Source organism: Hydra vulgaris, chromosome 11, assembly GCF_038396675.1.
Source record: "Hydra vulgaris chromosome 11, alternate assembly HydraT2T_AEP".
NCBI classification, from domain to species: domain Eukaryota; kingdom Metazoa; phylum Cnidaria; class Hydrozoa; order Anthoathecata; family Hydridae; genus Hydra; species Hydra vulgaris.
Window position 1 is genome coordinate 20,497,501 of NC_088930.1, and position 20,000 is coordinate 20,517,500.

A 20,000-nucleotide genomic window follows, 5' to 3' on the forward strand; every position below is an offset into this window, starting at 1 on the left:
ACATATATAAGAATATTTTCTTTCCTCAAAAGTGTCGCAAATGCAAACTAAGCTATTTAATTAGTTAAACCCGTTATAAAATTTAAGTAACTTCGTATTTGACAAATGCGCAAAACGACAATATTCTCCATGTATTTATAGGTTTTTAGTTTGTTTTTAGTTGCGACCCCTCTTTAAAAACATCCCGTAAGTTACGTACAACAAATTATTAGGCATAAAAAAGAGAAATTTAAAAAAAATTGAACTAATTGCATATATTTATATCATTTTAAATGACAAAAATTTACAATAAAAGGAAATCAGGTTTTTTTTTATAAATCGTATAAATGCGTCAATCTTAAATCTTAAAGAAAAAAAAAAAGGAATTATGATACCATAATTACAAAAAAATAAATAAAAATAAAAAACTACATAAAAACTCAAAATCGATTTACCTATTTATAGTAACTTATGTTGACATGGCAGTTAATATAAACATTTATCGAAAATGTAACTATAAAATCTGTTTCCAAGTACAAAAGGATTAACAATACTAAAAAAAAAATAAAAATCAAATTAAGATATAAATTGCATTTTTAGCAAAATGTTGTCTTGGCTTTTAGTAAATAAATAAAAGCAGTAAGTTCCAATAATGAAACTACCAATTATTCATTTTTAACAATAGACACCAACGTTAAGGTAAGCCAAAAAGTCTATCAACACAAAACATCACAACAATAACACATAACAATAGAATATTTACACCCTTGATCCTAAAATCCAGCGAAAATAACAAACCAAATTAAAATATGAAAGACAAAATTAGAAAACCAATTTTAAGTTAACTATATTTATCTTTTTACTAAACATATAAATACATAAAAGTATATTTGCTTTTATATTCAATATTAGTTATTCAATTACTTCAAATTTAGGGCATTAAAACGCCCTAGATTTAAAGATCAAGGTTGCATACTCTCTCATAAACATTAAGCTAAACATTAACAGATACTATGTGTTTCCAGAATAATGAAAAAAAGGATAGACAACACAACCTAGCTCTAAAGCAGTAACACCGCCAGGCACTAAATACTGCCAAGTCACACCTCTGCTATAAGTACACCGCTTGGCTGGCAAGGTTATCAATCTTGCTCAACATAATGCCAAGTCACACCACTTTGAAAACATGGAAACAACATAATTTTGACATATATACAACTATAAACAAATATGGTTTTATATAACAAATATAAACACATTTTATAACAATATTAAATGACAGGTATATTTATCAAAAACTACGAAAAAAATATTAAAATAATAAATAAAGTTATACATACAAAATGTGCTCACAACCTACAAACAGTAAACTTTCAAAATGAAAATCTAAAGAGTATAAATTAAGAACATTAGAAAATATAACATTATTTGTGTAACACTTTCCACCTATCATACCTTGAATGAGATGTTTATCAATTTTGAAAAAAAACTATTAAATGCTCTAGTTCTTGAACATGCAACATATAGTTGACCATGAGAGAAACACGGTTTTTTGAGATATACCCCAACTCTATCAAATTTTTGACCTTGACTTTTATTAATTGTCATTGAATAAGCCAATCTGACAGGAAACTGACGACGTTTCAGAACAAAAGGTAAATTAGAATCTGATGGAGCCAAGTGAATTCGAGGAACAAAAACCCGTTTATTACCGGAAACACCTGTCAAAACCTCTGCATCAATATAATTATTTTGAAGAGCACTTACATCGTCTTGTAAATACATAACTTCATTTAGCCTATCATCCATTTCAATGTCATCATTATCATTAAACATATTTATCAAAGCAACACAAATTATTTCTTTGTTTTACTACTCTAAAGTTAACAATAAAATAAAAAAACTTAATAAATAACTAAAAAAATCTTATTCGAAAAATTATCAAATAAAGAAACCAAATAAATGGAAAATAAAATTAATTTGCCATCATCAAAAGTAATACACCTGTACTACTTTTTCTTAAGTTTATTTAATTAAAGTTAAGAAAAACCTGCAACCATATTAGCAAAGGCTTATAAAAAAAAGTTAAAATTTATTTTGTTTCTAATAAAAAATTTTAGAAAATAAACAAATATCCTTTTTTATTAGAAACAGTAAAGTGTTTCTAATAAAAAAAAAAATATATATATATACATACATATATATACATACATATATCCTTGGAGTCGCGAACAGCGTCATAGTTAATGTGTTGGGAGAAAATATTGAACAAAACGCATTATAAAACTTATAAATGGGTTTTGTACAAAACAGGTTATTAACGCGGGTTTGTAAATCTCCCCCCCCCCCTTCCAACACACAAACTATGATGCTGCTGCAACTCCAAGGATATATATATATACATATATATATATATATATATATATATATATATATATATATATATATATATATATATATATATATATATATATATATATATATTGAACTATTTATTAGTGAAAACATATGAAATCCAAAATTTTCTTTATAACATATATAGTACATTTTATAAATAAACCTCTACAATTTCCTTGGTACAACAACTCGATTATGATTAATAACAACTCTGTAAACATGAATTTTCTAATAATCTAAATCTTAATAAATTATAAACAATTAAACTTAAATAAAAATGTATGAAAATGATTAATGGTATATTAAATATAGAAAAACAAACATATAATAACACAATTATATCCTAAACCACAATTCATTCATGCAAGAAAATTATTATACACTTTTTGAAAAGCCAGAAACATTTTTTTCAAAGAGCAAAGGTTTTAACAATGCTATAGATAAATTTTATTTATAACAAAATATTGTCATGGCTTTTATCCAAATTATTAAAAGCATGTGAAAGCATGAAATTACCCATAAATATCTTTTAACGGTAGACCCCATCTAAGAATTATAGTATCTTATATTTTCAATATTATTTATTAATTTCAATATTATTTTCAATACATTTTTTTTGCAGATGACTCCAATCTTTTTTATTCTCACAGAGATATTAAAACACTTTTTGAAACAGCTAACGAAGAGTTGGGTAAGGTTAATGAATGGTTTATAAGTAATAAACTGTCTCTAAATGTGGAGAAAACCAAATTTATTTTATTTCATAAAGTAAATAAATTAGAAAATATTCCAATTACACTCCCAAATCTAATAATCAATAACGCTAACATTAAAAGAGAAACTTCAGTTAACTTTTTGGGCGTAATATTAGATGAACATTTACGTTAGAGTGATCATATAAAAAGCATTGAGAAAAAGTTATCAAAAAATATTGCCATGATATATAGGGCTAAACCATTTCTAAATAATAAATCTTTAAAAAGTTTATATTTTTCTTTCATTCATTGTCATTTGATTTATTGTAATATTGCATGGGCAAGTACAAATCATACAAAATTAAAAAAATTGTACAGTAAACAAAAACATGCCTGCAGAATATTATTTGGAGCTGATAAAATTGTACCATGCGAGCCTCTTCTGCGTATACTGGGCGCATTAAATGTTTATAAAATAAACTTACATCAAGTTTTAATGTTTATGTATAAAACAAAAATGGGACTATCTCCTAAAATATTTCAGTCCTATTTTGAAAAAGTAGAGCATAAATATCCGACAAAATTTTCAAATAATAACTACATTGTCCCTAAATATAATTCAAAACAAATTACATATTCAATTCAATATCGTGGACCCTATTTGTGGAAAAAGTTTCCTAATATTGCAAATACGGAAAAAGTTAGTATACATCAGTTTAAAAAAGAATCGAAACAGGTGTTATTACATATGGATTTTAATATATCCGATTTTAAATGCCTCTTTTAAACTAAAAATCAATTATATAAAATATGTATCAGAATTTATCAATTTTTGTTTGTTAGTTTTTTCATTATTTGAGTTATGGTGTTTCCTCTAATCTTAAAAGTTATTGGTGAAATCTTAGTTTTTCAACATTTTACTTAACTATTAATGAGTTGTTATTTATTTTACTTTTAATTAAATTGGTTAGAAATATACACACATAAAACGGTTTTTTTTTTAAATTAGGTACTCTTTTATTTTGAATTTTTTGTTCTTTATTTAAATATTACTTTATTACAAATTGTTAAAAATTTTATTTTCATATTCTTCAACAAATACTTTGTATAATATACGTATATAGTGTGGCTCTTGAAAATACGTGCTCTTTAATTAATTTATTTATTTTTTGTTTTTGTTTTTTAGTTTTCTTTCAGTTTTTCTTGTTTACTTGATTATTACTCTTAACATGAATATTGTTCTTGAAGTATTTCTTAAACTAATTGTTATTTATTTTTACATATATAATTTTTAATAAATAGTTTGTAAAGTATAAATATATTATCCGGCTATTGTAAATACGTACGATTGGGGCTCGGTGATAAGACAAAATAATGTCTTCTACTTGCCCCGCCAGTTTTTTTATTTTATTTATAAAGCTTGTAAATTGTAAAAGTTATTAAACGGCGAAATAAAAAAATATAAAAAAAAAAAAAAAAAAAAATATTAACATCTATAACACGAAGCTTTAAATTTAAAAGTACAATTTAAAAAAAGATTACAATAAACTAATTACTTAATAAAATTTTTAAAAGATTTTATATTACCTATCAATTTAATCTACTAAACATTATCTACCTAATGTCAACTTAAACATTTTTAACTCGTACCATAAAAGGTCATGACTTCTTTAAGAAAACACTTGGTTAAGAAAAGTCTGGAAACTACTTAAAAACTAAGAAATAGTGTATTTTACAGAATACAGAATTGTAACTAATATCGAACAATAGGTATAACTATGCGCACTAATAATAATAATATTCACTGTGCTATTTCAGATAAAAGTCTCTAATTTATGTTTCTGCTTGAAGAAATTATATTAATGTATTTATACTAAGAAACAAAAGCAGCGAGTTCTTATAATGAAACTACCTATTAATCATTTTTAACAACAGACACTAACATAAAGATAAGCCAAAGGTAAAAACATTACACAAAAAATTATTAAAGATGTTATGTATTTTCAGAATAGTTATATTGAAGGCTAGACTACACTTAGACCTGAAGCAGTAACACCGCTTGACTGGTAAGGTTGACGAATCTTGCTCAAGATCTATATCTCAAATATATTGTGTGTTATAGTTATACTAACTATAAAATACAATATTTTTTCAAATTTTATATAACATATAAAAACACCTCATTTAACAATCATGTACTCATTAGATAAAATACATTTTATACTATTATAAAAACATTTATATAAACACATTTATAAAACAACTATATAACATATATCATCACATAAACGTATTTATCAAAACCTTTTTAACTTTGAGCATAGTATAAACACATATGCAAACCTTTAACAACTATAAAACAACATTTATTAGGATCAATTATTTTTAATGTAACAAAGAATGCAGACTACAATTCACAACATTGGAATGAAAAAGATGAAACCATTTAAGAACAAATTCAAAAATTTCTAATAAACAAAAATACAGATACCTTAAAATGAAGCATGACACAACATTCTTTTGACAAATTCCAGAAGAATTTTTTTTAATTTTTCTATTCCTTTTTATTTTTCCTAAGAATATAAAATATATAGATATAGAGAAATATAATATAGATTGAAATAAACGCAAACTTATGTATATAAACTTACATGACCACAAACAACAGTCTTATTTTATTTAACTTTTCATATTAAATACATAAATAAAATTTTATTCTTTCTACAAAAAATAATCTTAATCTATAAATAATCTAACAATCTTAGTCTATAAATAATCTCATAATCTTAATCTATAAATAATCTAACTTTTTAAAAAAAATGAAAACAGGCTATAAAAATTATAAAAATAAAAACTACCAACAACAAACAAACGATTATTTAAATTTTTATTTTAAACAATGAACAACATCAATTCTTCTTGAGAATAAAAGTACATCAGCTCTAATTCGCTTGCAGACCCTACTCGAAAGACCGCATGGAACATATAACCGCGCATAAAAAATGTCTAGAAACTATTTAAAAACTAAGATATAGTGTATTGTACAGAATACAGAACCGTAAGTAACAATACGAACAATAGGCGTAACTATGCGTAACTACGAGCACTAATAATATTCATTAGCGTATTAATATTTATATATATATATATATATATATATATATATACATATATATATATATATATATATATATATATATATATATATATATATATATATATATATATATATATATATATATATATATATATATATATATATATATATATATATATATATATATTTGTTGAATCCATCTTGATTGACTTTCTGAAAAAGCCGCTAAAGATGAAGTTGGCTCAACTTCCCTAAAAAATATGCATCAAGATCTGGTTCAAGGAAATTTGGATTTAGAAGATATAAAAAATAGCATTGCAATCATAAGGTTCAAAACTTTGTTGAAAATTTGAGCTTACAGCTTTCAAGTTCATCCAGAAAAACTTAACTATGGTTGCAATATTTAGAATACTCTAGCGTTGTTAAAAACTTCATCAGAACTGGTAAGAACATCTGGAAGCCATAAGCCTTATGTCTAATTTATTTTCCGCAACGGGATACTTAAATGCCAAAAGCACTCATTTATATCTTCAATTTTTGCACTTTATAAACTTCAATCTATGCACTTCATGAGCAGTCACCTTTCCATCAGACGCGCAGTTCGCAACTGGGAGGCCTAATGAGATCAATGAAAAGCATCGGAGGTTTAACTAGAGAAAAAGGTATATCTAAGATTACAAAACACCTTAGCGTTAATATTTTGCACGGATGAGGAGCATATCATGATTCAATGTCAACACTGACAAAGCATCGTTTTGAGAGTAGTCAGCAACATTGTGAATCTGGCGAGTCACGTGAATCTGGAGAGTCACGTGAAACTGGTGAGTCACTGTCATTGTCATCTTGTAAGTCACGGCAAAAAAGAGATACTAAAGATTTTAAAACATTTAAGAACAGCTGTTTAATCCTTTCCAGTTTCAAGACTCAATAATTTGATGTATATTTACTGGTCTGATGCTGATATAGATTAAAAGATCAATTGCGATTGAGCAGAAATTCTTGGTTTGGAGATTTAAAACAGTTTTGATAATATTGTAGCCAACCAAGCAATTATCATGCATTCAAAGCAGGCCAAAACTCTTACCAAATTGCTGCCAGCGGTCAATGGCAATATAGTTTACGTTGACTCTCATGTTTTGTTCCATACAATAATTATACTAATTTACAGGGCAGAACATACATCTAATTGCTTTAAATATAAATTAACCCAAATTCCTTTTTACAAATAGCTTAATGAGAAAATCCAACAATTCAGAGCTTGATAGAAAACTCATGTAGGAATCAACAATTTTAACAATTAAAATCATCACATTAAACTATATAAGTCAGTACACACAATCAAAGACATCTTGGGATAAAAAGTTGAAAAACAATTAATAGTTGTTAATTTACAAAACTGAAATTATACATTACAAGTCTGGTATTATATAAAGGCGATTAAATAAACTACAATAAATAAAACAGCCTATATTTTTAACCGAGGAGCTTTGGTGAATTGAGTTTTTTTGGTATCTTCCTGTTACCTATTCAAACATCATGGAACAATATTGTATATATATTGCAAAAAAGTATGGTAGAAATATCTCCATTTTTTATGATGCTTACAAACCATTATTTGAAGATTACAAACATCAAAGGAGAGAGAAAAGGTTTGACGACATTGCATTCCAAACAAATTAATGCGAAAAGTCTGAATTTCTGTCAAACTGCAATATTAAAACTGCTTTGATCAAAGCATTGAGAATGAAGCTAAGAGAAAAAAGTGATATTGTAGTGGAATGAAAAGGGCATACTTACAGAACTAATGCCACAAAGGAATTGGACTTGTACAAAACTGAAAACATGTTACTATTATTGCTGATAATATAAACGTTTTTGTGATATTGGTTCATATGTGGTATCAAACAATGTGCGATCTTTTTCAGCGCCGCGAAGCTAAGAAGAGTATCAATAAAAACAATCATAAGTATAAAGAACGTCGCGTCAAATCTATTAAATCTTGTGAAAAATGTTTAGTTTTTCCATGCATGGCTTGGATGTGGTACTTCTTCTTCCCTTTTTCGTCAAGGGAAGATAGTTGTACTAAGGTTTATTGTGTCAAATAGTAAGTTTTCTCAAAGTGTATGTACAGTACTTCCAGATCTTGTTGCAACACAAGATCATGTATCTAGTGTTGGAATACAAGCGGTTTTAAATAAGTATGGTACACAAGAAAATGATCATGGTTTTTATTATTAATATTTTTATTACTATTATTATATCTTCATATTGATTTGGAATAAAATGCTTGAACGTCTGCGGACTTGGGATGGCTCTTTTATTTACTTTTTTGTCACTTATACGACTACGTAAATATATATCAAAAAGTAAAGTATGAAGTAATTTTAAACGTTTTATGTAAATTTACATTTCCGTAAAAGTAATTAATTTATTTGAAACGACTTTTACTTTATAATGTAAGTTTTTTTACTTTCAAACGTAAGTTACGCAAAGGAAGATTACATCAAAAAGTAATTTACCTTTTCATGTAAAAGTATGTTACATGAAAAAGCTGTTAACTTTTACATTTAAAAGTTAATTACTTTTGAAAATTACATTACATAACATAAAAGCTCTTCATACAGTACTGTACTGTAATTTACATTTACCTATAAAACATTTCGTCGTTGGCCAGGTAATATCTCACTTGTGTAAAAAGCAAAATTTTACAGGAGACTGAAAAAACTATATATTTCAATGAAATGAGGTTTTAAAAGTAAGAGTAAAAAACAAATAACTAACAAATTATATTATAATTTGTTATATTTTTCAATGAAATGAGGTTTTAAAAGTAAGAGTAAAAAACAAATAACTAACAAATTATATTATAATTTGTTAGTTATTTGTTTTTTACTCTTACTTTTAAAACCTCATTTCATTGAAATATATAGTTTTTTCAGTCTCCTGTAAAATTTTGCTTTTTACACAAGTGAGAAATTATAATATAATTTGTTAGTTATTTGTTTTTTACTCTTACTTTTAAAACCTCATTTCATTGAAATATATAGTTTTTTCAGTCTCCTGTAAAATTTTGCTTTTTACACAAGTGAGATATTACCTGGCCAACGACGATTTATTACATTTACCTGTACTGTAATTTACATTTACCTATAAAAGTAACGAATTAAAAAAAATTATATATAAAAAAAAACTTGCATATGAAAATAAATTACATCAAAGTAATATGCTACCAAATGTAAATTAAATATACAAATTAAAATAATATATTTTATGTAGGAGTTTTTTATTTTAAAAGTAATAACAAATCTTTATTAAAAATAAATTATATAAAATTAAACTTAAATTGCATAAGCTTATATTTTATAAAATCTGTAAAGTAAATTAAAAGTAATTTATAGAAAGTAAGTAAATAAATTTACTTATATTTTACAATAACTTTGACAGCATCTTGTACAAAAGTAATGCAAAAAAGTAAAACTTTAAGTCACTAACATTTAGTTTGCCGCAACATTTGATTTACGCGGTTTTAGGTATTTCTTCCCTCTGAAGTTTGAAAATATCAACAATAGGTTTCTGCCCACGAATTAAACCCTCTCTAATTCTTGTCCATGATAGTTTTAGCTATAATAACCATTCTCTGAATCAAACTATCTCAAAAATATTCACTGTCAGGTCAACCATTCGAAAGGATTGGAATTTAGACAAAGCTGAAAGAAGGCATTTGGCAGAAGGCGCATTTACCAATAGGATACTTATATATGGGCATGGAAAATTTAGATCTTTTTAACTAAATATCTTTATCTGCGTGTAGTATCAGTGGCTTAGCTACCTCAAGGCCAGTAGTGGCAAAACTTACGGTCCCACAGGTAACTGAACCTAGAGCCGCAAGGTTTAGGAGCCCAAAGATAAATTTAAAGAGTTTTTTTGTTTTGTTTTTAAAATAGTCATTGTTCCAGAGAAACAGATATTGGACACCTTGGTCACGTATATCAACTGACCAAAAATACTTTGCTACGCCACTGTGTAATACACGCATAACCCGAGCTGAAGCTAAGCAATGATTTATACGTAAATTAAAAAAATAAAACTTGTGGTGATTGGAAAAAATCCTAAAACATTTACCATCTCTACTCCAAATGTGAGGCAACAAATTAGTAACTTGTATTTTTTATTTTCTTACACTAATTTAAGTTGATATGTTTTAAAATTCAAAATTCAAAGGTTATGATTATATAAAGTTTAAAACCGAATAAAGTGGTTGTTTCAACATTTCTAAACATTCTAATGTGATATAAACAAGAACATACTTAAGTTTGGGGCTTAAGTATGTTTTAATTACCAAAAGTATATTTATTAACCAAAATCATTGGTTTTTCATAACTATAATAATATTCCATCCCAAAATTTATGCAAGTAGACATCATTATTGGTATTTTACATTATCATTATTGGCATTATTACATATATTATTGGTTACCATAAAGTCTTTAAATGAGTTTAATATGGTTTTTAACAACACATTAAAAGACCTCATTTGTACGTAACTATTAATAATACTATTTGTTAAAGATGCTGTTGATTAAGTAATTCCAATCGGCTTGGTGATAAAAGGAATCGCCGCATTTTCAAATTATGAAACATTTTTGCATTGCTTTTGACGTGGTATAATACCACGCAATACTTGTATTTAAATCAATTTAAAATTAATTCTTTTATTTTGTTTAATTTATATTTTCATGGATGATATTTTTTAAACCATTTTATTTATGTGAAAAAAATAAAATTGTTCAAAATTTCTATTTATGCAATATTTCTACAGTTTTAGTATGTTTTTTTAAAAAAGGATTTCTCTTTTTTTTAATTAACATACTAAAACAGGAGAATTTCGTATTTCAGCTACATATATATTAATTTTTAGATATATTCCCAAAAAATACTAAACTATAATTGTCTACTAAAATAAATTTATTAAACTCAAACTTCAGAAAAATACATGATCATCAATTTTTAATGACAAGTTTTTAAAGACTTTATTATTTACGGATATTTAGGGGCTTGGCAATAAGACTATTTTTGTCTTTATCTTGCCCCTGTCATTTTACAAAAGAAAAGCAATAATACGTAACGGCAAATTTAGAAAAATACAAAATAAAAATTAAAAATCAACCACTGCATTAAAGAATGTCTATACCTAATAAAATAAAACAAAAAATCAATGACGAAATTAAATTTGAAAAAAAATTAATTTGTTAATTATCAAATTAATAATAATAAGAAGAAGAATCTGAACAATATTATAATATTGCTTGAAAAATACAAATGATCTTGTCGACTATAGTCACTTATAAAAACTTAATTTTCTTCGTTATTCTTCGACAAATTTTAAGTCCGCCTCATTTGTTTAAATTTACTTTCGCTTCGAGCTTTTGAATGAGGAACAGAATTTGATTGTCGGTAGAACTTTTAGCATAATTAAAGATTATATTTCAAATGCCCTTAATGATTGGGGAGGTCACTCAAAATTTATATGGTCATAATTTTTGAACACTAAGAGGTTGTTGCATGACATAAGAGAGTTGTTAATGACCTTAAATTTAGTTTAAAATGTTAAAAAAAATGAATATATAAATGTTATAAACTTGTCGCATTTACGCTAATGGCATGAAATAAAGGTAAAAATTTTAGGGGCTTATTGTTAACAGACTCCGATTATTGCAATACTTTTGAAAAGCTTTACATAAACATGAATATATAAATGTTTGGAGTTCGCTCCATGTCATTACATTCTCAAAAAAGTTAAATTCTCAAACAAAATCAAAAAAGCTTGCTACGGGCCTGGATTTAAATATGTGATTGGAATCTGGTTGCTAAGATACTGTGATTTGCATTTTTGTTAATATTTTTACTTTTAATTTTGGAAAATTTAATTTTTTAATTTTTGAAAATTTAAAGTAAAAAGAGTAACAAAAATTTACTGAAAAAAAAAGTACTTGATGTTATTTCATCTATACGATAAAATAACAACAAGACACTTTTCTTCACAACCGACCATAAAAATTTAAATTTGAAAGTGTGTTTTTACTAAATTCGCTTTATTAAATAAATTAAAATAAGCGGTTGTTGTGGTTATGAAAATGTATACATTTTTTTAAGTTTGTTACTTTCACTTTTACATTTTTAACTATAATTCTTTTTTTTAAACTAACCTCGATGTTGTTTACATTAGTTATTTAAAAGTTTTTTTTAAAAGACTGTCTGGTTTATTGTTCTTGATTTGCAAATGGCTCTGTATATTGCAATTTTATTCTAAGTTTTGTATTTTGGCTTCTTTTATTCAGCGTATTTGTTGTTTAAAACCAATCTAACCAAAATGAAAGTTATTACTGGAAATGACTAACTAGAATAATTGTTAGATAATAGAATAATAAAGGAATATTTGTTCTGGAATAGACTAATTGAAATTAGTTTATTTCAGACAACAGTTTTATGAATAGCTATTAATAAATAAACAAAACAAACAACAACTAACTTTCATTTCTGTCGAAGTAGTTGTTACGACCCCATGCTGTTATATATGCATTTGAGTTAGCCCATTTGTACATTTAGCATTTCATTTGGCAAGTTTTGAAGCATAGTTGGCAAATGTCAAATAGCGAGGACCATTTTTTTTGTGCGTGTCTCTAATTGGCAAAAAATATTTACGACCCTTCTCCCCCCCCCCCCAACCTCCGATTAGAGTACTCTTCGGGACGAAAAAACGAAAAGCAGCAGCATAGCTAAAAGTATGCCCGGCTCCTTTACGGTAAACTTTTATCAGGGCAACTAATCTGTTTCCTCTCGACAATAAAATTAATACTATAACAACTAGATAAAAAAAACGCCTTTTCAAAGCTTTTTTGCAATAAATCTTTCTTTCTAAAATGTCATAAACCCCAACTTTAAAGAAAAATGAAACATTAGAGAAAAAAAATCAGGGTACGACCCCCCTTGCCCAGGAAACAAATTTAACATGCATGTTTATCGGGACTACACAAATGCTCTTAAGATAAAGTAAAATCAAAGTTTAAAAGATAAAGTAAAAGTAAAAAAAAAAAGAAAGAGATTCAAAAAAGTGGAGTTCTCCAGTTGGCTCTGAAAACAACTTAAAAATGTACTTTTAAACATCTTGTGAAGTCAAACTAACGTTTGAAAAAAAATTACGAGCTTATTCTAAAGGACTAATTTGATTGAATAAGATTTTATTTTTCGAATCATCCTTGTGCGGGTAGGACACCAACGCAACATAAAGGAGGTTATTAGGGTGCCCACAACCTATAGTAGAAGATTGATTAGCTTTCCTTACCATCTTTTTTCAAATAGTTTATTCATGATAAAACGCATAAAAATATTATATCTGATAAACACTCCTTTAATCATACAAATTATATCAGATAGCAGTCGATGTCCTTGCGGATACCAAAAATGTTTGTTGCGTCATATTACCATAACAAAATACTTGATTGAAAAGGCAAACACAAACAAAAAAAACTGGAGAAAAAGCGCGCTCTAGCAAACAGTGACTTAGTCAAGGTTTACACATGCATAAGTTACAGCTTAGAAATTATAGCTTAGAAATTATGCTCTCTTCTACTCTTCCCTCCCCCCCTCCCCCCCTCTCTCCCCTCCAAAGTTTTATTTTGGCCACTAAGCTATTTCATTATAAAGATTTTCAAACTCTTAAATATTATAACTTGTACACATGCGCTATGTTTGAACATAATTTTGTAAATATTCGGTACTTTTTTTTTTTTTTTTTTTTGACTTTTTAAGAACTTTTCTATAGCCAGCTACTTTTTCTTCTTTTTCTTTTTATGGAAAGTAATTACTACGTTAGGTTAGAAATATTTCTATAAATTTTTTGTTGGCAGAGTTAATGTGTCCGAAGTTACATTCGTGATATATTTATGACCAATTTTCTGCCGCAATTGATTTTTTAAATTTTTTTTGAAAATTAATTATTTCTACTCCTTTTGAAGATTTTTTATTTTCAGGTTGTTAATTTTTTAGCCTTTGCTTGGAAGTGGTCAGATATGTCTGTTTTTATTATTCCTTATTTCGAAAATGAATTAAGTTCGTCAATATGATGTTTGAACTGAGATTGTTAATATTATGTCAATTGCTGTAATCAATTGCTGCTAAATAAACACTCCTCACAAAAATTTAAAGACTCTTTAGTGGCAGAAAAGAAGTCTGCAGAAGTAACATCGGTGGGTTTGTTTAAAGTAATAGAAAAATGTATTTCCGTATTGTATCATCAATAAGAAGTGTTTGCTTAAGTTACCAGCATGTTTATTATAATTCAAATGATTTATGTTTATGTCATCAATATGCAATCAAAATAGTTTTTTCTTTTCAACGTTATTTTGTATTATTTATCTTTTTTTTTTTCGCTCTATTTGTAAAAAAATCCTTTACATGTAAAAACTTAGACCGATAAATTCAAATTCTAGATAAAAAAGTTAAAACACAAACAAAGGTGTCAGATAGATCTTATCGCCAGTTTTTTTCAATAACAACGTGTATTACAACAACGTGTATTACAAGACCGGCGCGAAGGGTGTGTGTGTGTGTGTTCGAGAGGAGGGGGGAAGGGGGGAAAGGGAGGGAGGGAAAAGGTTAGTTGGCAACTTTAGACAGACAGTCTAAATTTGACCAACCAAGAAAAAATTAAACCAATCAGTCGGCAAAAATCAAGAAACAAGGACATTTTTTTTATTGGCAAAAACTGTAATGGCAGCGTCCCCCCCCCCCCTCCACGCCCACGTGACATACTCGCGCCAGCCCTGATTACCATACCAGGAAGAAATAATACTCAAAATATGAATATTCATATTGTATCGTAAAATTTCATTATAAATTGTATAACTACGTTATCAAAAGTGTTCAAAAATATTTTGAAAGGAAAAGTAATCAAAAAATCAAAATTTGGTAAAACAACCCAGAGATATGGTGCACCATATGAAATCACAATTGATTGATTCTTGCTTTACAAAATGGTTCTTTTGCAAAATTATTATTTTTAATGGTCTATTTGTTTATGGGTTTCAAAATAAATAAACCTTTAAAAGCTAAAGGGGTTAAATCGTTTTTCCACATATAAATGGAAAATAAAACATTAAATACATTTAATTTGTATACATCGAGCATTCTCGTTTCCATAAACAATATTGTGAGAATCAATTATGTGAGAATCGATCTACAAAGTTAAATAAACGCATTGCGTGTTTCTGACTGCGGTAAAGACTTTTGCCTGCGGTAAAGACTTATCTTTTGCTTGTGCTACCCCTGGCAATAATTGCATAATTTATATAACTGTGAACAAATAATAAATAAAGTTGTGTTAAAAATTTTTATTTAAAACATATTCTGGCATTGTGTAAGATTAAAATACTTTTAGACACTTTAGTGCAAATGTAAATAATATGTTGTTTCCGTTGGATGTTTTCATAAAAAAAAATATCAAAAAATTTTGTTACAAAATCACTGTTTATTTGAACTTGATCAATAAATAATTGTGGCATACTTTTGCGTATGAAATGTCTTTTGGAGAAGGGAAAAAATAGAATCCATTTTGCTTTGTTTATGTTTAGGGTTATTTTATTAAATGTGAAACAATTTGATACATTTTGCTATTCATCGTTCATAGTCGAATAGAATTGGGAAGTATTATTATTTAGGTATCATCTGCAAACATGATACCTAAAAAGATTTGATGCTTTATAAAAGTCATTTAAATAAATCAAGAAAAAAGTGGCCCTAGAATAGAACCTTGAGGGACACCACAGGATATTTCTAACAAAGTTTTTTGTTATATATCATCAAAATAGACAAATCATTTTCGATTTGAAAAATAGTTTCAAAACCCTTGTAAAACTCTGTTATTTATTCCGTTTATAGAGCAACATGTTTAAGTTTAAGGAGCAAAATAATGCGATCTACAGTATTAAACGCTGTAATTTTCTTAACGGTAGTAATCGCTAGGTTTAAATAACTAAATAACTGTATAAAGGTAGTGATTTGTTAACAGTTAAACCCGATAGGTTGTATCGTGCATTAGATGTGGATGTGTGATAAATGATCTACTTTTTTTTGTTAATCATCTTCGTTTGTTAGATCTAAGCTAGATCACATTTTTTCTTGTCTTGATAAGAAGCCAACATTCTCTGGTTACTTGAAGGGGCCATTTGAGCTTGAAAAAGATCTCACTTCTGCAGCAGCACGTGTCTCTCAGTGGTTGGTGGATTTTAACTAAGATAAAACTCAATTTTCTCAGCTAATTGTTATTGCAATAACATAAATCTTCCTATATTTATGAACGGTAATGTACTCGATGAGTAATCTACACTTCGTCCTCTAGGATTAACTCTTACTTTCGATCTTACTTGGAACCTATATATCAAATCCATTTGAAAATTAACATCAGCTAATGTTGCATCTCTTTATCATGCTCGCCACTTTCTATATACGAATTCTATTCTTTATCTCAGTAAATCTCAAACTCGTCCATGTATGGAATACTGTTACCATATCTGGAGCGGATCTTGGAATGATGCCCTTTCTCTTTTAGACAAGGTACAAAAACGCATTGTAAACATTGTTAGACCTTCACTTGCTGCCAACCTTCAATCATTGTCACATCATCGTAATTTTGCTTTTCTTTCTTTTTCCTATAAATGCTATAATGGGCGCTGTTATAAAGAGCTCTTGTGCCGTCTACTAAATTGTGGTGTTACTCTTCAATCAACTAAATCTCATCCTTTTACTATGACTGCTCCTAAGTGCTCCAAAAATTCTTTCTCATATCGTTTTTTGCTCAAACATCAGTTCTTTAGAACTCACTTCCTTCATCTTGTTTACCTGATTCATATAATTTACAATCTTCCAAGTCATATGTTAATCGTTATCTTGCTTTATAAACTTCATCTTTTCTCTTTCAGTAACTTCCAACTTTAATAGTAGTTGCTTGCATCATTAATTTAACTCTGAAGTCCTCACAATTGGTATCAGATGCAATTTACCCAATTGGAGTTTCTAAATTTAACTCTCATATCAATTTCAGATGACAAAATCTAGAAAATTATTCATTTCTATAAATAAAGATAAAAAAAAATGCCTCCAGTTTCAAAATAGCTGTTAGGTTGCAAATGTTTATACAAATAAGAAGCTTTATCTCTTAAAGGGCTGTAATTTATGAAGTACCAGTGTTTGATTTAATCAATGCTTTGTTTTGGCGTACTACTTGTTTTAGTTTGATTATTTGAAGAGAAAGAAAGGTTTTTAAGGATAACTAATAAAAAAGCTCTACCCAAGCTTAACGCAAAAAAAAAATTAACTGTCCTTTTTTAGCAAATTTGTAAACAAAAATATTGTTGAAAACAAAACTAATTTAAATAATAAATTGACTTTATTTTTAATATAAAAAAAATATTAATTACCATATTATTTTCAATTATATGGTATTAAAAAGGAATATTAGCACATTAAAAATGATCCTCCAAATTAAAAAAATTTTGAAAGTATGATGCACCCGAAACAAATAATTTGTTACAAAATAAATGCAAAAACAACATAAAATGTCGTGTTGATTTTTTTTTAAGTTTGTCTCAGTTTTTAGCTACAACGGAAAGTGAATATAGCAGATATTTTACAAACAGATAATGTAGGAATTTTTACGTGACATAAGCATGAAGTTCCAAATAGGATCAATAAATACTGTCAAAAGTTTTTGCACGGAGTCTTAGATTTTTGTATATCAACTTTTAAAGCTTTTTTTACAAACATTGTTCAAAAATAATTTTTAAACTATTAAAGACTTTTTGTCTATTTCTTTTAAAAACTTCCATTATTTAGAAATAATGAGTCGCGAACACTGGAATTCGAGTAAGCTTAACTTTAGGGTCGCTAATTAATTAAATGTGTACGGAAAAAGGCAATCAAATGTTTTAAGATATATGGAGACAATACAATAACTTTGAAGTATTTTTCATTACTTATTTTGAAATTATTTGCGAACCAAACTTTAAACTTAAATTACCAGGGTCTTTTTTTTTACATATTTTAATTCTAATTTATAAATTTAAAATATTGGATAAAATATTTATCAAAATATTAGAGTATAATTATCGATAATCAATATTTATCAGTAGATAAAAGAAACATTAAAAATGCCTTGTTCACCTTTTAAAAACCTAATTCACCTTTCGTAAATACTTCGTTCACCTTTCGTAACATAATTTATTTGTAATTTTACGTTTTAGACAATTTTAAAACAACTTTAAACAACATTTAGACAAAGTTAATGAAGATCGTCGATTTCATCAAAAAGATTATATGATCATCAGGAAAGAATAGTAAAAAGATTTCATTTAAGATTCTTATAAGGAGTTGTGTACGCATCATTGCCTTGATTCAACTTCTTTTTTTGCTGACAACATGTTATGCAAACTACAATCGATATAATAAAAAGAATTGAAGAAAGTACAATAAATGCAACACCAATATTGCGCCAAAAATTAGCTTTAGTGCCACCTAAACAAAAACAAACAAAATAAGTAAAAATACTTAATATAAACAAAAGTTAAAAAAACATAGATGACAACTTCTTTACCAATATCAATTGAATCATCCCTTATGTAAAAGTAATCTCTTGATAAGTCGTGATAAAAATTGTTGATTACTGAAAAACCTTTTGGAGGCTCTGGCGCTTCGTTAACATCCTCTGATATAATCATAGCCATCCCATCTAAAGCGTGCACTTCAATATGACAATGCAAAAACCATTTCACAGGGTTGTCTGATTTAAAAAGTATAAAATATAGTTGATTGTAATTCTAAAGCTTTTTATTTTCTATTCTCTTTTTTTTCTATTCTTATTACAATATTATTTTTACGACCGCTAAAATTATAATACAAAAAATTTATACATTACTTGTATTATAATTTATTTCTAATATAAAATATTTACCTGTTGGTATTATCAGAGTATCTTTTCGAGGAGGATTAACCAAATTTAAACCAGGAATATTTCCATTATCCCACTGCTTGTTTTTCCATTTTGGTTCATTGCAACATTTTTGGCCGAATCCACAATCAATATCTTTATTCTCTTTTTCGTTTATTAGTTTAGCTGTAGTGATATTTTGAGGCGCATAATCCATTTTTAAGACATAAAAACTATGACCATGCAGATGAATTGGATGCCCCCATCCTGCCCCACTTCCAATGTTTGTAAAAGTCATTTGTATTGTTTTATCACGTGGAATTTTTAGCTCATAATGGCAATAACAAACTTTATCAGGCCCACAATCGTGATTTTTACAATCATAACCATCAATTTCATCTCCTTGAGTAAGAGAGTTTACTCCTGGAATCTCAAACTTTCTTCCATTTACAGCACCAGGGGTTATTTCGTCACCTGGAAATACAAAGTTCAAAAAATATTCTTTGCTGTCAGCCGTAAATATAGGAGACGGATCTTCATCATCAGCATCGTGAAGGTCAGATATGAGTACGCAACAAAGATTGAGATGTTCAGGAAAGTATTTAAAAGGGCAGTTTACAACTTTACAAGAACTTCCTTTTAAACAAACTTGCTTATTGGTTGTAGGTTCATTATTAGATGCACCCTCGTAGTGTAAAATAGCTTCTACTGAGTGATTTTGTACGCCGTCCTGTTTTAAAACAATATTATATTAGTATGTGTTTATCTAACTATCATAAAGACTTTATTAAAATAAACTTTTACATAAATTTCCAGTCATGACTGGTATTATGCAGACCTCACCGATGATGGT

General features: G+C 27.3%; 2 protein-coding genes across 2 annotated transcripts in view; both read right to left on the reverse strand.

Moving 5' to 3' along the window:
* Nucleotides 1–1,131: 1,131 nt before the first annotated feature.
* Nucleotides 1,132–1,815, reverse strand: LOC136086914 (ATP-dependent DNA helicase pif1-like). Its single transcript, XM_065809413.1, has 2 exons — nucleotides 1,435–1,815; nucleotides 1,132–1,197 (listed from the first exon to the last, which is right to left on the reverse strand). Exons 1-2 carry the CDS (start codon nucleotides 1,813–1,815, stop codon nucleotides 1,132–1,134), a joined length of 447 nt encoding a protein of 148 aa, XP_065665485.1.
* A 16,571-nt stretch (nucleotides 1,816–18,386) lies between these two features.
* LOC136087506 (uncharacterized) overlaps nucleotides 18,387–20,000 on the reverse strand; it is an 8,372-nt gene continuing 6,758 nt past the window's right edge. Inside the window, exons 3-5 of the mRNA XM_065810397.1 lie at nucleotides 19,172–19,877; nucleotides 18,815–19,000; nucleotides 18,387–18,735 (exon numbers count right to left, since the gene is read on the reverse strand). Coding sequence (XP_065666469.1) covers nucleotides 18,569–18,735; nucleotides 18,815–19,000; nucleotides 19,172–19,877 — 1,059 coding nt within the window. The 3' untranslated portion in view covers nucleotides 18,387–18,568. The remainder of the gene's footprint in view (nucleotides 18,736–18,814; nucleotides 19,001–19,171; nucleotides 19,878–20,000) is intronic.

Excerpts from the sequence above, each read along its gene's own strand:
- LOC136086914 (XM_065809413.1), bottom strand. The coding sequence starts at position 1,815 with ATGTTTAATGATAATGATGACATTGAAATGGATGATAGGCTAAATGAA. Across the intron at positions 1,198-1,434 it reads TGATAAACATCTCATTCAAG|TTGTATATATGTCAAAATTA; the intron begins GTATGATAGGTG and ends ATTTGTTTATAG.